Source organism: Apodemus sylvaticus, chromosome X (genome assembly GCF_947179515.1).
Source record: "Apodemus sylvaticus chromosome X, mApoSyl1.1, whole genome shotgun sequence".
Taxonomy (NCBI): Eukaryota; Metazoa; Chordata; class Mammalia; order Rodentia; family Muridae; genus Apodemus; species Apodemus sylvaticus.
The window spans coordinates 7,133,051-7,151,713 of NC_067495.1; the positions used below are offsets into that span (position 1 = coordinate 7,133,051).

Below are 18,663 nucleotides of genomic sequence, written 5' to 3' on the forward strand. Positions count from 1 at the left end.
TCAATAAAAAATAGAAAAAGGAATTTTGAATTCTGCAAAAATTTGAGCTCAAGAAAATATAGATAACATAAAAGGGGGCTTTGGAGGAATAACAACCACAGAACAAGAGGCTATTCTATTTGATAAATGTTGAAAAAGCCTTAGGAGTGTGTGTAGTATATGTGCACACATGTGTGTGTCTGTCTCTGTCTTCGGAACTGATATGGGCCAGTTGAAAGGTAGCAATGAATAACCAATAGAGAACAAAGAAGAGTTAGCTAGAGATCTTAAATTAAGTATAAAAGAGAAACTGAGAACTATGAAGGCCAATTGGAAAATGTCTGACATGATTTAGGAACAGTAATTCTATAAGTAGAGCATAGAGGAATGATGAGAGGGAAAGGTCTTACTAAAGAAATAATAGCCAAAAATGGTCCCAAGTTGAAGAAACACAGGCTTTTCAGAATAAACTTTTGGAATAGATAGTACTCATAGACTCAGGTCTTTTGCATTTGTGCTATTTATAGAAGACAGAGTTCTATATCATTATATATTATTATATAATTTATTATTTTATTCTATATTATGACATATATAATATTATACATATTGTTGTCCAGTACAAGCCACTTATGAGCCTGTCTACCATCACAGGAGTCATACCATTGACATGGGGTCTCTTCTATAATTGGCACCTCAGTTTCTACTTTGCCTGGTCATGAAATGAAGTGAAATAGATGAGTAGCCCGATCACTGAGCTAAACATTTTCTTCATTGTCATAGTCATAACTACTATTTAGTATAGAGCCACAGGATTAGAGATTAAGGTGTCAGAACCCCATAGCCCATTGCTTATATTCAATTTCTTACTGTACTACTTTGTAACTATATGACTTTGAACAAGTTACACAAGTTGAATAAGCTTGTATTAAGCTTCAGTTGGTTCACCCACAAAATAGTATTTGTCCCCTAGTATTGTTATGGGGATTAAATTAATACTTACAAACCATTTAAATTGGTGCTTGCCATGTAGTTAAATGCTCAGTAAATCTTTGGTAATAGCTAGTAACATACCTGCTTTTAACAGGAACATATAGTATTTTAATCCCGAAGGAGTAACTAATATAAAAATCATACTATATAAGGATAACAAACCTAGGTTTCTTCATGTTACTGTAATTGGAAAAGGATCAGTTTAGTTAACTGCTGGCTTTTATTTGTCCATGTAAACAGTTTTGTCACTGTTTGAAAGTTGGCCTTGGTGCTATTTGAACATTCAAGGGCTCATATTTTTTCTTTATAATGTCTGAAACTTTGACATAATTTACAAGCATATAAGATGTCCTCCTCAGGACAAAGCAGTGGTTCTGTTTCGTTTTTGCTAAATTAGAACAGTTAAGTCTTAAGCAGATGTTTGCACCTGTTTTTGTTTATATTTGTACACCTATAGGTTTATAAGTAGCAGCATTAACATTTCATTTTAGCTAGGCAATGCCTAGAAGTAAGAATTAAACCAGCTGGTTTGATTTCAATATGCAAATGACAGTCAAACAAAAACAGAAAACCAATAATTAACTGCTTGATTATTTTGTAATCTGTGTTACATTTGTTCAAGGTGAGATCATTTTCCAAATTGCAGGGAACACTGCATCTGCAGAGGCACACAAAGGCTGGCATGATTATTTACAGTTCTTTAAATGTTTATAAAACAGATTGACAGAAGACATCCCAGAAGTAGAACTGTGGGAGAAAGGTGCTAAATCCTTAATTCCACAAGTACTTTGAGGAACCTGTGTGCTTTTCATTTCTTTTTCTGTCCAGGAGCTTTGTGTTTAGTAGCGGCAGTACCTGCACCCATGGCCCTGAAGCAAGAGAACTCTATATTTATGGTTTAAAAGACAAGAGAATTTATAGATATTTAAGATTACACCATATGTACTCACCCACAAAATCTGTAAGAATTGAGGGGCCTGAGGGAGATAATGCCTGCCTTAAACATAATGTGAAAAAGTCAACTGTGGTTGTACATATCTGTAAGCAGAGTGCTGGGGAGGTGGGGACAAGTTGATCTTTTTAACTCTGGCCAGCCAGGGTAGCTGTGAGCTCCAGATTGAACGGCAGTCCCTGTCTCAAAAAACAAGGTAGAAAGACATCAGGAAAAAGACATTGAACATTGATTGTTCTCTGGCCTCTACACTCTCCCTCCCTTTCCCTCTTCTTCTCCCTCCCTCCCTCCCTCCCTCCCTCCCTCCCTCCCTCCCTCTCCCTCTCCCTCTCCCTCAATTGGCAGACCCTGTCTCAAAAAACAAGGTAGAACACACACACACACACACACATGTTCTCACATTCACATGAGCACAGACTTTAGATGAGATTGGAAGCAATCATGTGCATTGATTGTGATCAATTTGAGGTGACAAGGGTTCTGTCCAAGCTCTCACCTCCAAGGGTGTGTGGAACTAGATCAGACCTCTTAAGAAATTTGAAATCTGTTTAAACTAGATGAGCTAAAATACACAATATACTAAAGGACCTTGGACTTTAGACACTGCTGTGTGCTTGTGTCAGTGTTCTGGTTAAAATCTAAACACAGATTTGAGATAATGGTAGCCTGGAAACTTGACTTACCTAGTGAGTTCCAGGCCAGCCTGGGCTTCAGAGTGAGACCTTGTCTCAAAAACAAGTTCTTTGATTGACTATCTGTCATTGATACCTGGAGGTTGGGGACATAGGTATTCAAGTGTGGAGATTAGTGAGATCACCAAGGGAACAGCCAAGTTACTGTACTGTGTGATAGAACAGGGCTGTGGCTCCTGTCTGCCTTCCTTCTTGACTAGGATGTTCACAGAACGTTAAAGAGGTTTGGGAGTACACACAGCGGTCTGCCACTTATATTTTAAGATGCTCTACAGTCCCTTGAAACAAGAATTTGAGTTTGGCTTGGTTTTTGTTTTGTATCCACTAGGAGGCGCCATCATCAAACAGTTCTAGTGAAGAGACGTGAAAAACAAGTCTCTTAGAAAATCTGTTTGCAATTTGTCAAGGCATCAAGAACTTATTTAGTGGCACTCCCCCCATCTCTCCCCTCCCTCTCCCCTGCCCCTCCCCATCCTCCTCCCCCTCCCTCTCTGAACACAGTATTGCCCTATGTGGCCATAGACAGACTGATCTTGAACTCACAGATCCATTTGTCTCCTGAGTTCCAGAATTGGAGTTACATACAACCACACTCAGCCTTGTAGAATATGTTTAGTAATTTGTAAGCTTAATGGATACGTTCACTATCCCCAGTTGAAAAATTCCAAAATCCTAAAAGTTTTTGAGTGGCAAAGTAAAAAAAAAAAAAAAAAATAGGTGGAAATATCTACACCTTACCTCATGTGATGGATGACAGTAAAATCATAGGCACATATTGAGAAAACTGCCTTCAGAATATATATATATATCACATAAATGAATGTGTGTCTTCCCCTATTTCCCTTCAGAAAAGGCCAGGTCTCATAGGAATATCAGTTGAACATGGCATAACAAGTTAAAATAAGGCTAGGAACAAACCTTCATATTAAGACTGGACAAAGCAACCCAGTAAAAGGAGAAAATGGTCCCCAAAGTAGGCAAGGATCCAAGCTAGCCCGAGGAGCTGGAGGGTGGTCTGGAGGAGCTGAAGGGGTTTACAGCCCCATGGGAAGAACAACAATTTTGGCCATCCAGGTGTCCCAGGATTCCCAGGGACTGAACCATCAACCAAGGGGCACACATGGTTCCAGCCAAAAGTGTGGCAGAGGAAGGCCTTGTTGGGCATCAGTGGGAGGAGAGGTCCTTGGTCAGGTAAAGGCTCAACAGAGGCCCCAACAAAGGGAAATTGAGGGGAGGGGGAGGTGGGAGTGGATCCCATGGAGGGGCATATACTTGGAGGCAAGGGGTGAGAGGAGGGGTTGGGGGAAACCTGGAAAGGTTTTAGCATTTGAAATGTTAATGAAAATTATATTCAATGGAAAATAAAAAGAACACCATGCTGCACAACCATAACATACATTCACAGGACCTAGGTCAGACACATATAGGCCCCGACAGCTGCTTTAGTCTGTGACCTCCTATGAATCTTACTTGAGTCTGGACCATGATCTTGTGATGTCCTTGACCCCTCTGGCTCCTACAATCTTTCCTCTCCTTCTTTTGAGGAATTCCCCAAGCTCTGCCTAATGTTTGGCTGTGGGTCTCTCTGATGACAATTATGCTAGGCTCCCGTGTGCCAGTATAGTAGAATATCATTAAGAATCCTTTCTATTGACTTTTTTTGCCAGCCATGTTTGGTTCTATCCTAGTTCTCCCGGCTCTCTAGCCACTGACTCCTCATCGTCCAGGCAGTGTCAGGCATGGGTTCCCTCTCATGGCGTGAGTCTTAATTCAGATGAGTCGTTAGCTGGCCACTCCCACAAATTCTGTGCCATCTTGAACCCAGCATATCTTGCAAGCATGACAAATTCTAGGTGGAAGGTTTATGGCTGAGTTACGGATGTTCATGCTCCATACACCCCATGTCTAGGAGTCTTCATCAGGGTCATCCTCTTAGATTCTAGGGAGTTTCTATTGCCCTAGATTTCTACATTCCCCCCTAAAATGCCCTCCAATTTAAGTGATTTCTCAGTACTCTCTCCCTCTACCCCTGACTACTCATGTTCCCATCCCCACCCACCCCCAGTTCATCCTCAAAATCGATTCTTTTTCCCCTTCCCAGGGAGATCCATGTGTCCCCCCCCCCCCACTTGAACCCTCCTTATTACTTAACCTCTGCAAATCTGGGTTGTAGCATGGTCATCCTTTACTTTACAGCTAATATTCACTTCGAGTGAGTACATACCATGTTTGTCTTTCTGAGTTGGGGTTACCTCACTCGGGATGATTTTTTTTCCTACTTCCATCCATTTGCCTACAAATTTCATGAAGTTATTTTTTAACAGCTGTGTTGTATAAATGAACCACATTTTCTTTTCCCATTCTTTGGTTGTGGACACTTCTGGCTGCTGTGATGGTGTGCATCCTCTGGGTATAAATACCCAGGAGTGCTAAATCAATCCCCAGTTTTCTGAGAAACAGCCATTTTGATTTCCAAATGTGTTTTCACTCCCACCCGCAATAAGGGAGTGTTCCTCGTTGCTCCACATCATTCGGAGCTGCCACTTGTGCTTTTTATATTAGCCGCTTCGGACAGATGTAAGATGGAATCTCAAAGTGGTTTGGATTTATATTTCCCTGAATGGCTAAAGATGAGGAACTTTGGGAAGGTGGACTAGGATTGGAGTAATGACTGGACTATAAAATAGTAAAAGAAAATCTTTTTATGTTGGTTTTTCATGTTTTTGTTTTTTGTTTGTTTTTGGTTTTTCAAGACAGGGTTTCTCTGTATAGCCCTGGCTGTTCTGGAACTCACTTTGTAGACCAGGCTGGTCTCGAACTTAGAAACCCATAAAATCTTAATTAAAAAAATCTAGCAAACGGTTTTGTAAGAGCTACATTAGTACTGTTATGAAGGAATTTTTTTGCATTTTTAAATTATTAGAACTAATTTCATGTAATAAATACCTGTTTGTTTATGAAAAAGTAAAATAAAACAGTGTTTCAACCACCATCCTATCCACTCTTTAATACTCTTACTATCCAGCAACTTCTGCATCTCTACATATAGATACAGATATTTGTTGCTGTGCCTTCCTAAATTATGAACATTTTTATGTCAATAAATATGTAGCATCATTTAATATTCTCCACTATGAGTTTGCCACAATTCATATATGCATTCTTCTATTACTAAAATTTAAGTTGCTTTTAACTTCCTATTATAAGTAACTATGATAAACCCTTCACATTAAAACTGGAAGATATCCCTAATTATTCCTTTAGAATAAAATTAAATAAGTCAAGCAACACATGTATATTTTAAAGCATTTGACAAGCACTATAAAGTTGTCCTTCAGAAAGGTTATATTGATTATTGATGTGTTTTTCCATGAACAATGAATTAGATGACTGAAGAAAAGTTTCTCCAATGCCAAGTTGTGTATATGTGTGTGTTTCTGTATATGTGTCTGCGTATCTATGTGTGTGTATGTTTGTCTGTGTGTGTATGTTGCATGGATTGCCATCTTTTTACACTAGAAGATTAGAACTATGTCCCAGCTTATTAAAATGTAGTTCTGCAATATACTGTATATACCAGGTTGGCCTATGACTAGGAGCAATCCATCTGCATCTGCTTCTTGAGTTTTGGGATTAAAGGTGTATACCACCACACCCATGTCGATCCCCCAATTTTACACAAGTTTTGACACCTACTCTTTATTATTAATGTCAGAAATATTTTCTAATTATCATTGTGAGTTTTTTTTCTTGATTGATAGGTTACCAAGTGTACATTCCTCAATTAACAGTTTTAGGACTTCGTTAATGCTTCATTAATTTATTTCAAACACAATTACATTGTGATGAGGAAACATACCCTAAATGCATGCTTTTGCTGAAATTTCTAGGTTTATCTTTTATCTACATAATAATTAGCTTTTAGTGGTTTCCCATGCTACCAGCATGTTACACCAGAACGTACTCTATACTCAGTTTTCAAAACATAGCTATTTAGTGCCAACAATGGGTATTTTTTTCAGGACCTTAGCTTTTGACAGACTCTTCAAACATCTGCCAAACAAGAATTCAGTCTCTCCTCTTAGATCTCATAGGTGGAAAAACGTCAGAACTCTGTCATTTCATAGTTCCACAATAGTGTGCCCCCACAGCTGCCTCCTTTGTATAGCTCACTGTCTGTATGCCCTTCCCCCACCAAGGCAGAAGCAGCTCTTCTTGTTCATGCCTTTGAGCTATCATCATCCATTTCCTGTTCTCGATAGTTTCCCACTCGCTGTGCTGCTTGTTCCTTGAAAATGTAAAATATTATTTTTCTAATTTCTAATAGGTTTTATAGTTGTTTTGTTATCTTTAGAAAAAATGCTGATCAACAAACTTTGTCCTTTATAATGGCGCTCCTCAAAGAATCATTTGCATACAAATGCCACCATGCTTTCTGTTAAGTGTTAGTCTGCTGTGAGATAGGTACAGAAACTGAGTGTAAACATGTAGAAAATTGCTGTTGCAATTTGACATGGTGGCAGAATCATGATGCGCTTTCAGCTCAAAATCATCCTTAGGCCAGATTGGCAGAATTGGGTGTGGCATATTCTCATCCCTTTCAATATGCACACAATCATACTTTGTAGTTTTATACCCATCACCTATTTTGTTTGTCTGATACATTGACTTTGGCTCATTTTCTTAATTCTTGATTCATAAAGGATTTCATCTCCCTCTCACTTCACTCTATCAGAGTGGAGAGAACTAAGAGAATAGAAGAAAACGAGATGTGTTTTTAAAGATTCCTGACAGATGAATAAACACCCAAAGATGGGAAACCCAAGAGAAGAGCAGCAAAAGAGGTCTTCTCACTGTTTTTACAAGTATTGAATTTTCAAATCATCTATCGAAGGACAAAAATCAATTTTGTGTAAAATGTTCAAGGTTATTATACCAGGATTATATATATTATAAATATGTATAAATTAAAGTTTTGATGAATAAGATTTTCATAACAATATTTTTAGTTTTTAAATCTGTATCTGATGAAATTTAAAATTAGTGCATTGCTTTTAGTTAATATCAATTAATGTTATAAATAATCAAATGGCTTTAATAATAGAAAGGTACTTTCATGATCATTATTCTTTCAGAATAATCCTTCCTAAAACATGCTATATATTTTACAAGTTACACCTGTGATTTTTATTCAATGCTCCTGGTTATGAATTCCTGAATTAAAAAAAGATAGAATGTTCCAAAGACCTCATTTATTAATAACTAAAACACCAGAGCAAGGGATGTAGTTTAGTAGTAGGGTGCTTGCCTAGCATGGGTAAGGCCTTGAGTTCTATCCTCAGCCCTGCAGTCAAAAAGAAAGAATGGAAGGAAGGAAGAAAATATATAGAGATATAATATCTGGACATAAAACTGATAATCAGTATTTGGAATCAGTATAGAAAAAACTTAAAACTGTAATTTAGAGATGTGAAAAGAAGTAAAAGATACATCATTCAGAGATTTAAAAATATTAGAAAATATTAAATTCTAGAAGTTAATATATAAATAACTCCATCTTAGCTAAAATATAAAGATACTTTACAGTTACACAAAATTGTTTTAATGTTCAACTGGAGTAAAATGTCCTTAAAGATACTATGGATTTATTTTTATTTTTAAGTTATCTTACTTATTTACATTCCAGTCATTGCCCCCATCATTCCCCCCTCCCACAGTCCATTCCTCCTCCCCTTGCCTCTGAGAGGGTGCTCCCCCCACCAGGCCTCCTCCTTCCCTGAGGCCTCAAGTCTCTTAATGATTAAGCGTATCTTGTTCCACTGAGGCCCGCCCAGGCAGACCTTTGCTATATTTGTGCCCTGGGCCTTGGACTGGCCCTTGTGTGCTCCTGGTTGGTGGCTCAGTCTCTGGGAGCTCCCTGAGGTCTGGATAACTTGAGTCTGCTGGTCTTCCTATGGGGTCGCTCTCCCCTTCAGCTTCTTCAGTCCTTCCCCTATTCAACCATGGGGTCCCCGATTTCGGTCCAATGGTTGGATGTAAGTATCTGCTTCTGTCTCTGTCAGTTGCTGGTAGGGCTTCTCAGAGGACAGCCATGCTAGGCTCCTGTCTGCAAGCACAACATGGCATCAGTAATAATGTCAAGACCTTGGTGTCCCACCATGAGATGGATCCCAAAGTGGTTGGTCATTGGACCACCTTCCATTCAGTTTCTTCTCCATTTTTTGTCCCTGCTGTTCTTTTAGACAGGAACAACTCTGAGTCAGAAATTTTGACTGTTGGTTGGTAACCCTGTCTCTCCACTTGAGACTCTTTCTATCTACAGGAGGTAGACTCATCCAGTTCCCTCTGGCCAATGTTGGGCATTTTATCTAAGGTCCCTTCCTTTGAGTCCTGAGAGTCTCTCACCTCCCTGGTCTCTGGTACATTCTAGAGGATCCCCCACGTCCTGAGGCTGCTTATTTCCATTCATTCTCTTGGTCCTCAGGGCTTCTCTCCTGTCCCTGCCCTATATCTCATCCTGTTCCCCTCTTTCCCCTCCCCTTCTCCTTTCCCACCTAGGTCCTTCCCTGCCTCCCTCTGCCTGTCATGATTATTGTCTGCTCCCTTCTAAGTGGGATTGAGGAATCCTCACTTGAGCCTTTCTGCTTGTTAAACTTTTTACAGTCTGTGAGTTGTATTCTGTACTTTTAGACTAATCCATTTATCAGTGAGTACATACCATGCACATTCTTTGGGGTCTGAGTTACTTCACTCAGGATGATATTTTCCAGTTCCATCCATTTGCCTGCAAAATTCATGATGTCTTTGTTTTTATAGCTGAGTAGTACTCCATTGTATAAATGGACTCATTTTCTGTATCCATTCTTCGGTTGAGGGACATCAGGGTTGCGTCCAGTTTCTGGCTATTACAAATATAGCTGCTGTGAACATGGTGGGGTGCATGTCCTTATGGTACAGTGGGGTGTCTTTTGGTTATATGCCCAGGAGTTATCGTATAGCTGAGTCTTCAGGTAGAAAATTGTATAATACTAGATACAAGGATAGAGCAGTCAGTGGAAGGGAACAGAAACCAGTATGAGCATGTTTCCAGATTGCCATGGGAGATACTAGTATTTCAGATGTGTACAGAAAGAAACAGATTGATCCGTTCCAATAGCTATAGTTGTGTGACAACATGGTCCCCTACTTATACTTTGACCTTGTATTACTTTTCCATATCCCCACCATCATCTACTTTTCCCCTCTCCTGCCCTGGATCCATCTCATAAGTCTTCCTTTAGCTCTCAAGACAGATTCAAATTTTTCTTACTGTATTATGCAACCTATTTGGCTTTCTTCTTCACCCAACTTTTTTGAGTGTTACTTATCCTTAAATTTCCCTGAAAAGGGAAAATGCCTAAATAGAAGAACTCCCTCACTATGAGATTTTATTTTATTTTTTAGTCCTCATATATCAACTAACCTACTTAAAACTGTAGCCAGTTTTAAAAGTAGCATTTTTACTCCACAGTAAAAAGAAAACAAGAGAATACTCAGATTTTCTAGTAATGAAGGGAATATAAATTAAATCAAGCATAAATAACTGTTTTCCTCCTCTCTGGCAAAGATGAAAAGACGAGTCATTGTGAGGGCACGGGAGAGGAAAAGGCACATTCACACACAGCAGCAACAGTGCAATTGGGAAGATGTGTCTGGCAGTATGGATTGCAAAGGCATTATTGCAAATACCGTGACCTAGACACTTCCACTGCAGAATGTTCCTCTAGCACATGATCAGAATTGTTCACAAACCATGTGAGCCTTGAATACATGGGGGAATTAAAAAAAAGCTCACAGTATTTTCATAATGAACATTTTGAAGTATTTGATTTCATACTGAAAAAATGTTCAAGAAGTATGACATGTAAAAGCCTTATATAAATATGGAAATGCTTCACTTGCGTAAAGTCACACTGAGAACCAGATGATACAGGTAAAAGTTCTGTGTGCTTGGTATTCTATAAAGTATTGAATTAGACTCTATTGAAAGTATAAACTGATTTTTAGGACTTTATACTCTTGGGCTATTATAGGGTGTGATGGTGTACACTTGTTCTTTGCATAATATATATAAAATCTTTGGGAAAAGCAGTAAACACAACCAGATAGATTTAACGCAGTGGACACAACCAGGAAGATTTGACTTCTGTCCCTATCACTTTATCCAATAACTAGATTTACTTGAGAATCAAAAATGTTGACTTTATGGAGTGCTTAGTTGTAAGTGTGAAAAGAGACCTGACAGACTGCTTTCTATGAAATCTCATAATACCAGGTTGTAAGTCCCTTGACTTTGCATTCTGGGAGTTTTTGTGGTACCTGCAATAATTATTTGAAAACTAACCTAGTGAATTTCAAAATATTTTATAAACCTTAAAGCATTATAAAAATTTTTACTGTTAATATTTGAATGAATTTTTAATATAAGTAATCTTACATGAGTGACATGAATATATCTGTATATTTGTGTGTGCTTAGGTTGCATAAAGCCTAAATGTTACAATGCAGACTATAACTTGTTAGAAGTTAAAAGCTGTTAAGGACTGAGGGGGTTTTCTTTATAGATGGAATTGGAAAGGAATTTTGAATTAATGTGGGTTTAAATATGAAAACAGTACGTACAGAAACATATGCCTGGTAAAAATAAAGAAAATGGCACATTAAGAAAGTACTAACAGGCCAGGCAGTGGTGGCGCACGCCTGTAATCCTAGCACTTGGGAGGCAGAGGAAGGCATATTTCTGAGTTCGATGCCAGCCAGGGCTACACGGAGAAACTCTGTCTCAAAAGAGAGAGAGAGAGAGAGAGAGAGAGAGAGAGAGAGAGAGAGAGAGAGAGAGAGAGAGAGAGAGAAAGAAAGAGAGAGAGAGAGAAAAGAGAAAGTACTAACAGAAAGGCCTGCTCTTTTTTGAAAAGGTAATGGAGGGGTATGGACCTAGGGAGATGGCAGGGGTGGAGTGACTGGGAGGGGTGGAAACTGTTGTTGGGATGTATTGTATTAAAGAAGAATCTATTTTCAATAAAAATAAAGAAAGCAATAATAAGATCAGTCTATGTACAGTTTAATTTTCTAAAAAGTCATGGGGCAGGTTAGGTCAAAGTGTTCTGACCTACCAGGTATGAAATTAGAGCTAATTTACATTTTAGGGCAAGGTAGTAACAGGTTATTATCAGCACACCAGTGTAAGAATATGTCTGTAGTAATTGATTTGGGTAATGGAAGGTAAACTAAATAAATTCTTTGCTGGCTTATTACTTTTTCCTTTCACAGCATGTAACTTAAATTTCCCATTTATTGGTAATAACTATTGCAAAATGTTAGAAAACGCTTTGTATTCTTAAAATACATTATTTGACATGGAGAATTTGGAGATTTAATTCAAAAATTATTTCCTTCACCTTTAGAGTTGCTCTCTTGTGAGACTTACTCTTGTGTTGTGTTGTTTGCTACATCCATTGGCTTAATCTCTCTCAAAGTTTTCTTTTCTGTAGGTTCACAATGCTGGTTTACATTGAAAGAAGGGAACTTTAAATAATGTTGTCAGTAGTCAGTCAGCTCCCAACAATGATATGTTCACTTGGAAGATTGTCTTGGAAGGCTCTTTTTGCTAATATTCTTTTTCACATTTTTCTGCAGTATGGATGGAGCAGATCTGTGTTTTGAAATCGTAAAGCGAGCTGATGCTGGTTTTGTATACAGTGAAGCTGTAGCCAGGTAAGTAACTGCATCTAATCCCCAGAAGTAAGTGGGAAGTAAAAGAAGGAAATGACCACGAAATCACAGGAAGTAGCCAGCTCTTCTGTCTGCAAACGCACTGCGAGTATCTCTGCAAATGGCACAGTTGCTTCAGTATGTGTGGTTAAAGCCAAACAGTAGATGGAAATGTGTAATCAGTGACAACCACTGGATCTATTAACATTTTGCACACAAATGCTTCTACTTTACTGATTACTGGTGCCTTTCTACAATGATGGGTCTGTTAGCCCAGGAATTAAGCTTGAGGGTTTTATTTGATGCTCAGCTTTGTCAAATTGTGCCTTATTAGTTCTTTACTTCGCTTCTTTGAGATATCAAATTATTATGTGACCAGTTAATCTAAGAAAAGCACAAAAGAGTAAGAGGAGCAAAAATAAAAGCACTATTTTCCTGCTGAATTCATTGCTTCAGGCCACTATGTGGTCTCTCAACTGAGCGATGACTGTTAGACTAAGTTCGGCAATACACATAAAAACCGGATGACTCAAAAGAAAAGTAAATATGAAAAATTATAGTAGCCATGAATATGTTATATCACTAACTTATAGACATGAAGCAATACAGCTTTCTGCTTTTGGTTGTATTCAGTCACAGCATAATTATGCACTGGCAGGTTACCGATTTGATACATGAGATATAACATCCCTCCCTTTGTCCCTCCCTCAGTCACTAGCCACAATATAGCAAAGGGCTTAGACTCACAAACCTACAATGATCGATTCAAATGTTTTGTCATTTGAAAAACAGTTACATCAAGTGATTATAATGTTCCTGTCATCCCTTTTATAACTATACCATCCTAGGACATAGTTGGAAAAGGCTAAATAACTGCCTTAATACAACTTTTAGCCCCATGTGAATTGGCTGAAGATCAAAGGCTCTGGTGTCAAGGAGGAAGTGGCTGTAGCTATTGCACAGAATAAGAATATCCTCCAGTGTGGGATAGTTGCTTTTTTTTAGATATATCTTGGAGCTGGGGGAAGAAGCAAATGAAAGCTTAATATGTGAGCTACACTATTCACTTGTATCACTGAAGGCTAAGCATCCTCCTTACTTGTATATCATGCTTTCTAAAGCATGTTTTGAGGTTCTACTTCTCTATTTTGAGCTTATAACACAATTTTAAAAGTGTCATTCTTGATTGTGCTTCCGAAGTAAAAAGCATGCTGTAATACTCCAAACTTTCAGGATTATCTGGATTTCCTGTGGCTTTGTTGTGAGACATCTTATCAAAGTAAATTGAATTTAGATTTTTGCACACACACACACACACACACACACACACACATTTCTTAAAGAATTCAAAGAAACTTTTGTATATTTTCTTATCACCAAGCACTGACGTGGACCTAGGACCTCTCATATGCTGATAAGGTGCTCTACCTTACGTCCTTTTATGTACAGTTATTAAAAACAACAGAAAGTAAGAAAAATCCAAATTTCAGAATTTTCATTCTTTGAACTTTTCCTCAATGAAGGGAGGTAATTAGTTGTTGATTTTTTTTTTCCTTTTTGAAAAACAGTAACACTGTAACACCTGGCATTCATGGTGGCCACTACCTTTCTCTCATTTCCAGTTTTCGGTGACTTTTCTTAGTTTTCCTTTAACTTGAATCATAGCTTTGCAGTTGGTCTGGATCTCAGTATAGACATGATCAGGTGATGTCATGCAATGCATTGCCTTCTGGGCTCTCTCATTCTTGAGACTTACCAAAAAGGTAGATATTTATGTATATATCAGGATGAAAGCTTATTGATTTTTTAAAACTCACTTATATTTGCTGTTAAAAATGGTTTTATGAAAGGAATTCGTCAGAATGGAGTGGAACCATTAAGTGACATTATTCAGAGAGCAGTTTAGACACACTTTATTGAAGTCTCTCTTTCCTAACAATGAAAATGGAAGCAGGGAGATTCAGGTACCAGTCATTATTAGCTGTGCTCCCTCTTGGTACCAGATCAATAACTCTTAGTGGTGGATAGTGTTTGGCCGGATAACATCGAATTTTTCCTTTCTTCTCTCCAGTTCTATGATTTTCTGCTAGGAAATTCAACTTGTATGGGTCTTCTAGTGAGTGCAACTGCAAGACTTGGAGACTCAATCAAATGGCTAAAGCTGTTTTTGTTTCAAGAAGAGTAGCAAAACATGGCACATAGCACAGATGTGCATAATGCTTATTTAATACAGGATAACACAGCCCGGCTAATGATAGTCCCTGTTCTTTCCTTTGTAGAATAAGCTAACATGAGGTCATCAACTCTTAAAATCAGAGTGATATCTTCTCTAGTAGCAAGCTTTCCTAATAATGGAAGTTTGAAGACAACCAGAAGGCCCATCTGAAGCCCTGAACTATCAAGGGCTTCCTGCATCACTTCTTACCACATTAACTCTGGACCAGAACAAATTCTCTACTTAGGGCTAGTAGGATTCTACACATTTCAGGGAGCATTTCAATTATGAAACATATTTGTTTTATACCTAAGAATGTTGGTTGGCTTACATTTACATTCTCCCTGAAGCTGTCCATGCCTCAAAGATCCCTGGTTCTATTTACCATACATAATATTTACCTAGGAACATTTCAGAGATATGATTTCTTCTGCCCAGCAAATATTTAGAGGTTTTAACCCATTTTTGACCGCAGGAGGAAGCTGAGTCATCTCTCTTTATCATCAAAAACACCTCCTTCTAGAGAAAGTAAATGGACAGTCGTTTCTTTGTATAGAATTATCATTTTTTCCTGATTTTTCAGGAAGATGGAAGTAAACATATGCATTTCTGATGCTTTCTGGAAAAATGAACTGTGATTATTCATAAAATAACTTATATGGCATAAGATTCTGCCGTGTTTGCATATTTGAATCATATAATAAAGTTCCCCATTTTCTAGTGGCTGGGAATTAAATCTAGAGCTTTGTGCTTATTAAACAAATCCTCTGTCACTGGGTTTCATTCGGCCAAATAATGAAGTACAATGATATTCACACTTTAAAATGCTCAGCCACCGAGTTTTCTTTGGATTTTTAAGACTAGAAAATGGGAATTTTCTTTTCGCTGAAGATAATTTAGGTAGCTAGCTCAGTATCAGTACATGTCTACTTTGCTTAATTTAAACCCTCCATTTTGACATCTGAATTGTCATTTGAGACTTTGACTGAGCTTAATGATAATGTTATAATAATGATGACTTCAGTACAGGCTTCAAGCCATCATGACACTTGTTATTAGCCATTTCAGGTGATCACAGTTCCTCCAAGATCTACTTTGAATGAAGTACCCAATACTAAGTTAAGTCTACCCTGATTTAAACAAAACTTACGTATAGGCTACACTGGCCCAGACAAAGCCCTTGCATGTTCATGCTCCGCAGAGGAACTGTTTAGGCTCAGCTATGAGGACATGATCTATACGGAAAGAATGCACTGCTTTGCTTTAAGTTTGGAGGTTATTCTCCTCAACCTCTTATTTTTAAGGGAAACTTGTAATCTATTATAATACATAAAATAATCTATATGTTGGCTAGATGGATATTTGTATGAACATATTAGAAAGTAATGCACCAAAGAGAAAACTTGATAGAAATCTTTCAGTTATTTGTCTAAAGTCAAAAAAACAGATTTATAACATCTTCTGTGAGTTCTCTAATTTAAAGTGTTTTGTTTTAGTGTAAGAAATATACTGTCTGAAGGTACAACCAAGTTTAATAAACAATATACAATAAAATGTTGAAATAGAACATTTCTGTACTATGGCTGCTTGAGAAGAAAAGAGAAGAGGACATCCTGTCTCACCTTAGTTTGACTTCCCAGTTTTGTACTTTATGATGGTATTAAAAAAAATGTGCAGTCTGTAGAAACTACACTTCCAAGTTTTGCTGGGCTATTAATGTGTACACACTATGATGTGGCTAATGTTAGTGTTTGGAGAATACCTAAAGCAAACTAAACTTACACTCTAATGCTCAGTAACAGGTTAGGGATATGTTTGATGCACTTTCAACTTACCATATTGTCAACTTCAAATATGTTCATCCAGATATAAACTCATAATAACAGAAGGAGAACTTTTATACTCCTATCATAATCTGTTGCTAGTTGACCCTGTTAGAAGTTTTAGAAAACATTAATCCCTTCTTTGTTCGTTTCCTGTATCCAGTGGAAGCCTCTGCAGACTCCAGCTGTCAAGCAATAACTTTGCTTTGTTCAAGAGTGCCCTCAAATGAAACTTGATTATGTTGCAAAGCAAAATCACATTTGTATGGGTTCTGTAGATTCTTCTCATGGCCAAATGAAAACCAAGCAGAGAGCTTGACTGAGTGGCAGACAAAGGGCCACAACTCCTTCAGTCTGAATCATTCGAATAGCTCTGAGCAGTTTCTTTCATAGCAATCTGGTTTAGTTAAATAGAGGTAACCAAGTTTGTTTTGTTTTGTTTTTACTATTTTAGGCTTGCCCCTTTAGTGTGTATAGCAATGCTGTTTATTAAATTATGTGGAATTCTTTTGACTTGGTTCAGAAGAATATTCTGTTTCTTGAAGAAGCATATGTTTGACAAAATTTTTATTAAGTCTCACTGTCTTATCTACTCAAATGAAAGATATTTGTGGCCAGCTAATATAATATTGGGAGTTATAAAGCAGGGATGCTGTGTGTTAATGTGGAAGTTTTTTACAGTTTTAGATTTCTCTTGTATTTTACAGCCATTACATGAGACAGATACTGGAAGCTCTGCGCTACTGTCATGATAATAACATAATTCACAGGGACGTGAAGGTAAGTATTTCTTCTCACTAACTTTAATGTTTCTGAAGGAAAACTAGATGATCGTAATATTAGCCAGGAATTTTCTTTAACCTAGAGAACATCTTAAACTTTATTTGCAAATAAGAATTAATTTATCTGCTTTATATTCATAGTCATTGTACTACTTTTTAACAGGAACAGAGTGTTTTCAGTTTCCTTGGGTTTTTTTTTTTTCCCTAAAAGATGCGTGCAAGCTAATGTTTTTCCTCTTTTGCCATCAGAGAAAAAGAATCATAAAGCCAATAAAAAGGGAAACAAAACTATTTTTTAAAAAATTAACGATATGCTTAAATTTATCATTTAATTTTGTATAACTTTTCTTCAACTAGATTTCTGTCTTTCAAGGAAAGCTGAAGTATTGTAAACTGAAAGAAATAACAGATGAGAATAGAGCCAAAGTGACCGACACCCCTAATCAAAAAGCATTCATCAGCCAAGTGAGAAAGTTGCTTTGGAATCAGAATCATCTTCATAAACTTTACCAACTCACCACTACTTTATAGCATCATTGCAATTTGTAAAGTAGGAAAGCACAGTGTCAAAAAGGAAAGGAATTAGGAAAGAAGCCAGTTCATTCCAATAAGTTTCCTCCCAACTTCTCATATGCATACCTATCAGCATAAAATATTTAAAAATAGTGCCTAAGACTAGAAGAAACTTAGTGTAGCTTATAAATCAAATTAAAGAAAATAGAACCAGTAGGGTTAAAAAAATCTTCCCACTAAAAGTCGATATTAAAATAAGAATATTTTAAAATGAAAATAGAATCAAAACTCTAGTAGTACAAACTAGCCTGAGTAGTTTGATAAATGGGGGACTTAGTCAACTATCTCTGTACTTCCACAAGTGGATGCCATTTGAACATTTCATGTTAAAGTGGCACATGGATGTAAACTGCATACAGAACAACCACTATATTTTGATAGGACTCAAGTAGTTACTTTATATCTTACAAATAAAACATCGTTTACTTTAATAACTATTTACATATGCTTGGACTCTATGAATTCCGGCCCTGTGGTTGTTTGCTGCACAGTCCTTAACAGTTTCTTTAATGTTTTGTGATAAAGCTTTGACCCTATGATGTTAATAGCACTCTAATTGCCCTCCAGTATGTATGTACCTTATTCTGTGAGCACTGAGTTGTTAGAGTACGAGATTCTAAGGTAACTAAATCACCCATGAGCTACAGTGATAGCAAAATTGATAGTATTGTTCTGGGTAGGTCTTTCTTTGTAAAGTCCCTTTTTATGTATTTTTATTGAATATATTCTTTATTTACATTTCAAATGTTATCCCCATTCCTGGTTTCCCCCCTCCAGGATAGCCCCTATCCCATCCTCCCATCCCCTGCCTCTGTGAGGGTGTTCCTCCACCCACCTCACTCCCACCTCCCTGCCCTTAATTCCCCTACTTTGGGGCATCTATCAAGCCCTGGGTCCCTCCATG

At 37.5% G+C, this 18,663-nt stretch overlaps 1 protein-coding gene across 8 annotated transcripts in view; it reads left to right on the plus strand.

The window, feature by feature from the left end:
* The window catches only part of Cask (calcium/calmodulin dependent serine protein kinase), a 329,031-nt gene that overhangs the window by 149,773 nt on the left and 160,595 nt on the right, over window positions 1-18,663 (plus strand). For all 8 annotated transcript variants that reach the window (XM_052170182.1, XM_052170184.1, XM_052170185.1 and 5 more), the window contains exons 4-5: window positions 12,292-12,369; window positions 17,112-17,184. In XM_052170182.1, the coding sequence (XP_052026142.1) occupies window positions 12,292-12,369; window positions 17,112-17,184 (151 nt within the window). The remainder of the gene's footprint in view (window positions 1-12,291; window positions 12,370-17,111; window positions 17,185-18,663) is intronic.